We start from the raw sequence: 11,125 nt of genomic DNA on the forward strand, positions 1-11,125 counted from the left end.
CACACACACACACACACACACACACACACACACACACACACACACACACACACACACACACACAGGGGAAAATGATTAAAGTAGATGCTTTTATTCCTCGTTCAATAACAAGGAATATACATTATCGCACATTTCAGGATGGCAAAGTGAGCCATTTCCTTCACCTTATTCAATTTCACTCGCACAAACGATGGCCATAAAGATTCCTCCCTACCCGTCCCCAGCGCTGCCTCTCGGTCAAAGTGAAAGCCTCTCCGTTGGTTACCACTAATTCAAACAGACATCCCTGAACTAGTTTCGGCCCGTCTGTTGTAGTTACTGTTGCTAAAACCCAGGTTTATTCCTGCCTCTGGGAGAGAAGTTCCCTTTGTGTGAGTCTCGCTGTGTTCAAACACACTGTAATTTGAAGGGACCGTACGGAAACACTGGTTTGGCTGCCTGTGCATGACACAACATGCAAAAATCCAGTCTCCGGGGGCCAACACGTTAACTCTTTCTCTGCACCGCCGAGGCGTTCAATTAAGACGAATGGTTTTTTTAATAGTTTAAACCAGTGATAGTCAACTGCGTGTCCCACCGACAACTTCAGAATTCACAAGGAAAAAAAATGGATTCATAACGGGAAATGTTTTTTATACCTTTTATGAAAATAAGGTGCCAGAGTGCATACAAAAACATCGAAATAAACTATAGCTTGTTTGTATTAAAGAGAAGGGAAAAAGAGTGCCAGGGGAGGAACCAGCTAAGCCCCACATTGTCCTCAAATCCTAGAAATGATTAACTGGCCCCTGACCTCCTGTGATTCTGCAAAAAGTGGACCCTGTGCAGGGCGAAGTGTCCCTGGTAGAGTCCCGCTGATAGGATAGAGGTACCTTTGGACATATTTGAATAAACAGTCTAAGCTACGGGGCGTATTCCACGCCAACGGTTGACTGACATTTCAGGGCCGTTGTTGCTAGGAGCCGACGAACCTACCGAGCTAGGCTAACTAGCTCACACACTGAAAGTGGTGGACTACTACTTGACCTTATAGGGAGCAAGAACCCCTGTGCAGAAGTACTCGGTTACAAATAAAAGTCCTGTATTTAAAAGGTTACTTAACAGAGCTCTATATGACATTCACCACATTAATATAGCAGCAGACATCTGTTTGCTATGTAAAGATATAGTGGAGTAATGCAAAGTATACTCATGCAACGGTTTGTGTCACATCTTACCAAAAAGTTACTCCTCATTTTTTGGTGCGTTTACCTACCAAAGTCCAGCAACACGTGGAACAGTTTTGGCTCATTACATGAATACGGACTTTTCAAAATAAACGATCGTCTTCACAGGAAACAAGTTAGTTACTTTGTTAAGGTTTAGGAAAAGATTGTGGTTTGGATAAAAATAATATTCTTCTGACAATAACGGAAGTGATGGCGTGACTCAAGCATGGTAGTCGCATGACAAATAAATCCACCTCGACGTCGGACTCCTGGCTGAAAGAACATTTCAACATTGTATGTTTCTCTGTAACACATGAAGAAACGTACAATGTTACAGATGTTACAGATGGACAGCGTTGAGGTCACAGATGGGACGGACAACAGCAACGGCTGGTTACCCACCTGTGTGTGTGTGTGTGTACAATTAAAGTGGCATTACGAGTAACTTTAAACAGATATTACAAAAGTCAAAATTAATTTAATAGTCTGAATATAAAATGTAGGGTGTATTGCGTCTACAGAAAAATAAATAAACTTAAATGCGTTTCTTTTTGGTCAAAGTTTTGACTGAATAAGTACAGATCACCGTGAATATGCCAATTTCTTATCAAGAACTATTTTGGGTAGGGCTCATGATTTACAGTGTGTTCTCCACAAAGCCAAATGTTGCTGAGGCAGTGGTGGGGTATGCAAGAGACCCTAACTGTGGGATTAAAAGGGATTGGGAAGGAACGTCAGAGCAGGTTGTAGAGCACAAGGCCGGGGGCAGAGAGCTGACAGAAGAGCCGCCACAAACCTCTCCGACCTTCATTTGTTGAGACACTCCGAGGTTTAAATGTAGCTCAAAATGAGGGCCGGAGAAGCCGGACTCTGTGTCTTCAAAAGCAACAAAAACAAACAACTACGTGTCCGGCATCGGGCCGTCTTCGGGTTATCGGACAACTCTGATTAGTGCAGTTCATTCCGACCCTGGATATTTAACCGCAGTCAGCACCGAGGTCCGAGGCACAGTCGATCATTAACAGGACACTGTTGTCACTTTGCTGTAAGTCACCGAGGCGGTGAAAAAAAAAAAAAACACATCACGGAAATCCATCATCGTCCTATCAAACTGTGCTGTTGAAGGCAATTGTTGCGCCTGCTTAGAGCACAATAAAACATAAAACATTAATCGGCCACCAGAGTTGATGCAATAAAACCTGCAAACTTTATTTCTGTGCATAAACATCTTCGTCAGCGTGGTGAAGGATGTCGTGTTGGGGGGGGGGGGAGACTCCATCTCCGTCTCCCTGCATCGGCTTTATGGGTGTAAACATTTTCCACCTTGTTAAACGTACCACCCCACACACACACACACACACACACCTTTCACTGCAGTTGTTCACCATTCATCACGCAGCATGTTCTTCACTAAAGACCTGTTGGGTTCTGGTGTGAGGAGCCTTTTCTTTATAAGGCAGGAGGAATGCCAGAGTCAGTTCTATAAACACTGGTGTTGCTAACAAGTCTGGGCATTTTCAGGGGCACGCTGAAAAGCCAACGCCACACAGACGGATGACAAACACCACGCACCGTCCGGTATGAAAGAAGTATATAGATCCTATACACACACTGTGAAAATACTCAAATAATAAGTCAAATAATAGCAAAAGTGTTTATTTAGCTGAAGAAGTAGGAGGATTTTCTCAACATAGAGGAACACTTCATCCTTCAGTTTATCACAAACATACATCAACACATCTGGAGATATGTGTAAATGTAGTGGAGTAAAAAGTACAATATTTACCTCTGTGATGTAGTAGAGCGCAAGTATAAAAATGCACAAAATGGAAATACTAAAGTATAAGTATCTGAAATATGTACTTAACTGCAGCACCTGAGTAAATGTATTTAGTTACTTTGCGTCACTGGAGACATGAGCAGCAGGAGGAGAGAGAGGAACTACAGTCACTGGATGTATACAGACAGAGAGTGAAAGCAGCAGCAAGGTTAATGAACTGCACTCATTTCTAAAGCGGAGGGTTTTAACTTGGGGGTCACATTTTTCCGTTGTGACTGAGTAACCAGGCCACACATCCTACAGCGCGCTGCACAACAGCGACTGCATGCTAATTTAAAGCACTTGAGAAGTGAGCTTACAGGTGTGCACCACACAGGAGAAATCATTGTTTCATTGTTTCATCTTGAAGCCCAACCAACGGTACAATCCTCAAAATTACTAAAAGCAGAGAAAAAAAAATCTGCACATTTGGAAAAGCTGGCACTATGAAATGTTTGGCATTTTTGCATGAAAAAGGACTTAAACAATTAATTAAAGGATTAATTGTCAAGTACATACAGATAGTACAATACAGATCTGCTCACTAAGAAAAATCTGGTCGGAGGAACTACACTGTTCAGTCTGAATAAACTAACTTTTTCTTGTTGGTTTTACACTTTCCGCTGTATTACATTAAGAAACCCTAATATCTCATTACTCATTACAGTTTGCCTGGGAGCAGTGAGTATTATGCTGCTGTCCACAGAGACGGAGTCTGTCTGAGGGGGAAACCACTGAGTGTCCCTGCTCGGAGGCCAGCTGTGTGACAAAAGTAAAAAAAAGACTGGGGGGCAGGAGTTCCTAACTTCCTGCGTTGCTGCCCACAAACTGAGTCATAGGACACACAAACACCAGGAGCGCATGAGCTGTATGCCGACAGGCCTCAGGCGGGTTAGAAAGCGGTGTCAGTGTGTGCTGCAAAAATGTTGATGAAACATTTGTCAAATTAAGATTTACGTCCCGTTTGTTTGCTGGTTTTTTTCTCCTTTCTTGACATCTCAGATAAGAAAAAACTAGAATTGCCAGTCAACCAGACAAGTTGCACTTAACATCCACGTCTGTCCAAAATATCCTCACTCAATCATTTTACCCTGTTAGACATTTGTGTGATATTATCATGATTAACATATGAATTCTTAACTTATGGCCCAAAACGTGTTTTGTGAGGTCACAGTGACCTTTGACCAACAAATTCTAACCAAACAAGCTCACGTGGAAGTTTGTGCCAAAATTTAGAAAATTTGCTGAAGGTGTTCCTGAGACCTCATGAGAAAGAGGTCACAGTGAGGTATATGACCTGTGAGGTCACAGTGTCCTTGACCTTTGACCTCCACTTCCAATCAGTTCACCTTTGAGTCCATACGAACGTTTGTGCCAAATTTGAAGAAGTTCCCTCCAGGCTGAGATATCGAGCTAACGAGAACGGACAACAGGAATAACTAGAGCCCATATAACAGCTCATGATGTACTTTGTTCCTTGTTTACAGTGTGTGGTGGTTTATTATGTTTCATATAAAAGAAACACAGACAGAAATGTTCTCCCAAAGACTCAGAACAGACTCAATGTTCCTTACTCTCTGCCAGTTGTATTGATCCGTTCATGTTTTGGTCATTTCTGCATTTGAAAACAGAGTCACCACTTTAGGCAGACAGGAAGTAGTTCTTAGGTGCATTTTAGCTTTCTACAATTAATAATTCCTGGAAAGTTGCAATTAAAAGCTGAACAAAATTAGTTTTATGTTATACATGTACATGTATACATAGCTTGTAACTACTTATGAGAGTATTTCCTTTTTGCATTCAATAAAGTTCACACTGGATTTTTTGGAAATGCTGGTTTAAAATATGTTTTAGAATACAAAATTGCTTTGGAAGTCATATAAAATATCATGCTTAAGAGTGAAGACAATATCATATCATGCAAAGTTTTGTCAGACTGCTGACAGCATGCTTGTACTCGTTCCCCTCCTACGCCAGCAAGAATGCAGCGCCGCCTTAAATTCACCTGATAGATGCAGCCGGGTCGGGACGGTGTCAATAAAACAAATGATTCTTTGTGCCCCCGACAGAGCCGAGGCTTCCCATCATTAAGCCAGAACTCAGAATGCTGAGGTAAAAACCGCGTTGACGTCGGTGTTGCGATTAATTGCTGCCATAAAGCAAAGAAAACACAACGTTAAAGTCGCACTTGGCTTCAAGTGCAGAGTTGTTGTTGTTGTTTTTTAAGCTATCCTCAGGCATTGAGCTTCATTAGCCTATGTGACGCGGAAAAGAGTTCAAGCATGTGATCGCATGCCATGCAATTATCGTTTCCTGTCTGATGAAGGAAAAGCCTCGAGTGCAGGCCAGGGAGGAGTTAACTGGGTTAAAGGGAAAAACAAGAAGCCAAACAAATATCTCAGCGAGTTATCAGATGATGAGGAAGTGAACTGGGTACTGCCCACAACATGTTGAGTCATTTCACTGGAACTGGAGACGTCAAGTTGCATCAAGTTCACACTAACACCTCTAAGGCCGCATAAGAGATAAAATGATCACAAAGACACACTAAATGTTTAAAAAGAGACAAAAACAACTACAAAGAGACGCAAAACGGCAACAAAAGACACACAAAATGACCACAAAGAGACACAAAATGACCACAGTCATTACCACAGTGTCACTCCAGGGGTCTGTTGTCTCATAACCTGCCCATAGCTGTATTTCATACATTTGGCATATTCATCTATTACAGTGAATAAAACAATGTAACTTTTAATAATGTACAGTTTATTATTGCTGAGAACCAGGGTTTTAAATTGAAGTCTTAACACACCTAGACTCATTTTACAAATGCGCCCCCACCTTCTTTAAGTGTCAAAACCCGCCCTTGAATTTAGGATCTTCAACCCCTTCCCCATCACCGTCGATTATACTCTCTTCACGTCCAGATCTTTTACCCTCAAGTACAAAAATGCCAAAACACTGCAGCAACTGCAGCTCCGTTGTCTGCACCACGAGAAAAAAAAGAGTCGCCAATAAAAATAGAATAAAGTTTTATCCGGCTGCTGTGTCGATCGTCCTCTGTCGGGCGATGTAATGTACTGTTCTAAAACTCAATTATTGATGTTTGGCCAGTGAAAATAAAAGCGCAGGAAGTGTTTGTACGATGAATAAACAGAGGGACTCTGGCTCGCCGCTCACAGACATGAGGAAATCTGTCGCGTGGATCTGCTGCTGGGGAATGGCAGTGATGCACACTTTCACACCCAGCGTGTAACGATGCAAATTCCTGGATCTGTGAACTGCAAACGTCTGGTGACGCGTAAATCTGTCAATTCTCAACCTAACACGAAATCCCTCAAGCCAGTTGGTGTTCTGTGTTAGCATGGGGAGATGCTGTAGCTCCACTATGTCAGCCCTGTTGGCTTCAATATGTACTTCTACTGCATTTTGTTATATTTTGGCAGTTTATCTCCAAGTGTTTTAAAGTCGGATATGATATACTATTGTATATACTATACTATATTAAAAGACCCATGCCCATACAACACTCTTATTTGCTATGAATAACAATTTGTGCTGAAGATGATTTTTTTCAACCAGAAAGTTCAATTACATCAACTCCTTCTCCCTCGTTGACAAAAACCCATCATCCATGAAAATGCAAGTTCAACTGCTGTAAACAAGGTGTCTCGGGTTTGTTTGTTGTAACCTAATCTTCAGCCATTTGACTCTTCCACTCCAACATAAACTGAGACAGGAAGTAGCGTAATGGTGGTAAATGGAATTAGTAAATGGACTTGCATTTTCATACTGCCTTTCAAGTCTTCCGTCCACTCAAAGTGCTTCGAACACACATACGCTTTTCAAGTTCAGTCAGGTGCCAACCCATTCTTTCTAATGGCGACTCCTCTGGTTACAAAGAGAAGTCTGGTTGTATAGAAGTCTATGAGAAAATGACTCTACTTCTCTCTTGATTTATTACCTCGGTAAACATTGTAAACATGAGTTTATGGTCTCAATCTCTAGTTTCAAGTCAATACAGCATGTTTATTTAGTAAGTTAAGTAAAGCAAGGCTGGGCTACCTTGTGATTGACAGGTAGCTGCCATGGCGTTGTTCAGTCTCGTCAACTCTAAACCTTTCACAATCGTTGTGTTTTCAGTTCACGAAAGTTACTTTTAAAATGTTTGCGTGTCTTAGTCGGAGTTCACTTGTTCTTGGCTCCACTCTCTCGTGTCGCTTCTTGCTGCAAAACATCAAGAGGGTAAAGGCAAAAAATGCAGAACTTCAGGCTTTAAAAACAGCACAACCAATGGGTGACGTCACGGTGACTACGTCCACTTCTTATAATCAGTCTATAGCTTCAGTGTCTTGCCAAAGGACACTTCCACAGGAAGCAGCCAAGAATCGGACCACCGATCTTCCGATTAGAGGACGACCTGCTCTACCTACTCAGCCACGGCCACCCCTTTCTGATCATTGATGGTTTGTTCTTTATACTATGACAGCTTTTCTCGAATTAGATCGAAAAAATAGTGTAAGTGTAACATAAGAACTCCCATCTGAAGAGCAAGCAACCGGTTTAGGAAGAAAGCCATCACATGATCATCGCTGTCCTGTGAAAAGCATGCATCTCTAAAAGGAAAAACAGCCCCGTTCATAAGACCATCCCATGGATCCTTCAGGTCTTTTTGTTCGGGGGGAGGTTACAAATTTCTCTCTTAATGCATAAAAAGACAGTTAATGTGACACATTAAAAATCACCAAATTTAGAGATACATCACTGGAGAGCAACATGACGTGTGGTTAAAAAAAACAAACAGACAAATTACAACTGGCAGAGCCGAGCATCAACACACCAGTGTTGGCAAGGATTTTATCATATATGCCATGAATGGATTTCGCAATATGTGGCCTCATTTAAAAACAATATCACTCACTACTATGACAGAGACAGTATACGCCTGCCGTTACGAAAAGTCTTCCTGTAATCGTATTTCAGGACACGTAGGAAGATAATGATCACACTATTTTAGGACAAACATCTCAGAACAAGATGAAATGACCTCATTACTTTGTGGTCAAAAGAGGCAACCGAGCAGTTTCTCTTTAGGCCTTCGTAAAAAAATCCAAACCAACAAAATCCACCAGCTGACAGGAAAACGCAGATCGCAGCAGCGTGAACTCACCTTTTAAGTTTTTCGGGTTGTTCTGTTTGGTGCGCGGCATCTTTTCCGCCCTCAGTTCACGGGTTGCATCTTGGGGAAACTCGGACGTGGGACCTCGAGAACAGTTGGCTCCTGAGCCACAGGGTTCATCTACAGCAAACACACATATATGTATACATTGAGTCAGAATCGGCTAAACATGAGCTCCCACAGATCAATAAGGCACTAATGCTGGCCCCCGCAAGCGAGCGGAGTCCTCTGCTCTCGCTTGGGAGCAGCCTGGGAGTCCGGGGCAGAGTGAGTTCATTCCTCAAACAGGTGCCACAAAACAAGAATGGGCTTTTCATTTCGAGCCTTTTGCCTCTCTGAGCTGCTGTGCAATAAACGTGCAGTGCGACTCGGGCTACCGTCTGTGGGGAGGAGGTGTGAATATGCCCCCCCCTCCCTCCATATCAATATAACCTCTGCAGCAGCTGCTATCTGCCACTCTGATCTGGAACAAAAAGGCGGCGGATCGGCCGTTGTGTACGACTGATGTGAGATGTCAGCGGCTGATACAGGGGTGGCCCGCGCTTCACTTTGGCGAATGTCAGTGCGAATGATGAACAATGCAAACAATGAGGTCCTGCGTGTGACGCCGATGAACGCTTCAGGTCGGGCAGCTGGGAGGAGGGGGGGGGGGGCACATGGAGGTTACTGTCTGAGAGAGAGACCTCCCTGTTAGAAATTGGATCACTGCAGAGAGGCAGAATGCCAGGACACTGAACCCACGTGTGTGTGTGTGTGTGTGTGTGTGTGTGTGTGTGGTGGGCGGGGGGGTCCAATGGGATGCTCTTTTGCAGAAATGAGAGATCAAAAGCCTAATGTAAGTTTCATGCAAATTCTGAATGGCAAAAAAAGGGGAGTGGGTTTGTTGAAGTGAAATGTTACCAACATGTCAAAAACATAGAGCTACAACAGCAACAACCGCAGAACAAAAGCTCACCTCTGCAGAGTCAGACAATCACAACATCATGAATAAACATCTGATATAATCACATTTTATTCTAAGCTTTCTTCCCCCTTGCATCACCTCCACCATGCCCCCCCACACAACACCTCTACCTCGCGCCAGGCGCGATGCACGTTGCAGAGAGCTTCAGGAATCAGTCTTCCCCCCCACCTCTATTATTACATAACACTTACTACAACCGGATGAGGATTTTTTTTGCTCCATACAGTTGGTACATGTGGCGCTATGGCAATGACATCACCTCACGGCGGATTTCGATATATACAGTCGCGCGCGCCCACGTGTGTGCGTGTGCACGGCGGTTGCAGCAGGTCGCAACTAAAACACATCCAGGTCGGGTGGTTGAAGTCACACGATTAGGAAACGCGCGTCTCACCTGTGATGCGCAATTCGGTTTCGGTTCGGGGATCGATGGCGCGGATGATGAGGCGGAGGAGATGAGAGAGACGTGCACATTTTTTCTTTCCTCTGGCGCGTCTGTCAGTCGGTCTGCCAGCCCGTCTGTGTTTGCGCGCGTGCGTGCGTGCGCACCGATATTTGAGGAAACACCCCGATACTGAAGCGAGGATACAAAAAAAACAAAAAATAAAAACATACCGGTGACTCAAGGCAAGGCTGCGCTGTAACGCTATGTCCTAACACGGGCAGGCTGGAATGCACTAGCAGGTGACTAATGATGATTTCCACTCACACCTGAGGATTGACCAGAGGCATATTATGTAAAAAAAAAAAAAAAGAAAAAAAAAAAAAAGAAAAAAAAAAGCAGGGCAGCAGCAGGCGGCAACGCACGCACAGTCACGCATTGTATTTGAGTGTGTGATATAATTAATAAGATGCAATAGAAGGAAATATAAATATAGAGTGATGCTGCACAGATTTGTGTTGTTGTTGCAAAGTGGGGTGAGCGCCACGGTTCATCGGGCGCGATCGTGACAAACATGGCAGGAGGAAAGACAAATAATAGGGATTTAAGCGCCTGCAATGAAGTCAGCAAAAACAATGCGTGGGAATAGCGTATTCTGTGCCTGTTGCAACACGTGAACGCCCTGCAAAGCGAGGGAGGAGCCAGGGAAAACCCCTCACTGTCTCTGCATCGGCGCTCCAACGGGACACTTCCACCGTATCCAACAAAACACCCGCCGCGGCCGGAAAACCTTTTCCGCCCGCCACACATTCACATTTTATCAGCAGCAATTGGTGATGACAGTGACCACGCGAACACACAAGTAAGGGGGGGACGGAAATAGCTTGTGGCTTACCTAAGGTGCAGAAAAACAAATTGAGCAACAAAGAGCGCCGTGTAGAGAAGCGCCGCAGCCGCTCAAGTTGCCTCCTCAAGAGCACGGTTTGCTGCAGAAGTCCTAAACAACACTGCGCCAAAAAAAAAAAAAAAGAAACCGGTGCCGGCCTCCTACGTGAACAAAGTACACTTCACAGACGCTTTAAAGTTAGCAGCAGGCTAAATCCGGACGAGACAACACAGCGGACACCGATAAAAGCATGTCCGACTTCTCTCTGGCTGCAGCTACCGACAGCGACCTATATCACATTGACACCCCGCCACCGGGCAGCGGGTCCCGGCTCCAACAACACAGAGAAAAACAAATCTAGCTTGGATTTATTAATACTCACAGGTGCAGGGTTGTAACACACCTTTTAGTGCAAAGAGGAGGTGGGGGGGGTACAGCTCTGTATTTTCTCCCTTCACCTTCTCTCTCACTTTCTATTGCAGGAAACAGACAGGCCCACTGACGTCAACGGGGGTCCCGTCTCCGCCTCCCAGCTACGGGGTGTCCTCTCCGGGCAGTGGGGGGCTCCCGACGGCCGGTGCACCACCGCAAGGCCGATGACACCGTAGCCAAAATTTCACCCGCGTGTTTTTTTTCCCCTGCGTTCGTTGAGCTGCACCTCCTCTCTCCCTCGCGGTGGGCCTA

General features: G+C 44.3%; 1 protein-coding gene across 4 annotated transcripts in view; it reads right to left on the minus strand.

The window, feature by feature from the left end:
• hivep1 (HIVEP zinc finger 1) overlaps nt 1-10,923 on the minus strand; it is a 59,572-nt gene extending 48,649 nt beyond the window's left edge. Inside the window, exons 1-2 of one of the 4 annotated variants that reach the window (XM_031874815.1) lie at nt 10,824-10,923; nt 8,201-8,329 (exon numbers count right to left, since the gene is read on the minus strand). In XM_031874815.1, the coding sequence (XP_031730675.1) occupies nt 8,201-8,240 (40 nt within the window). In that variant the 5' untranslated portion in view covers nt 8,241-8,329; nt 10,824-10,923. Of the gene's footprint in view, nt 1-8,200; nt 8,330-9,567; nt 10,409-10,450; nt 10,785-10,823 lie in introns of those variants that run through there. The other 3 variants (XM_031874818.1, XM_031874816.1, XM_031874817.1) reach the window with 3 other exon arrangements.
• Between the last annotated feature and the right edge of the window lie 202 nt (nt 10,924-11,125).

Source organism: Anarrhichthys ocellatus, unplaced genomic scaffold (assembly GCF_004355925.1).
Source record: "Anarrhichthys ocellatus isolate YVR2014 unplaced genomic scaffold, GSC_Weel_1.0 scaffold84, whole genome shotgun sequence".
In the NCBI taxonomy this organism is placed as follows: Eukaryota; Metazoa; Chordata; class Actinopteri; order Perciformes; family Anarhichadidae; genus Anarrhichthys; species Anarrhichthys ocellatus.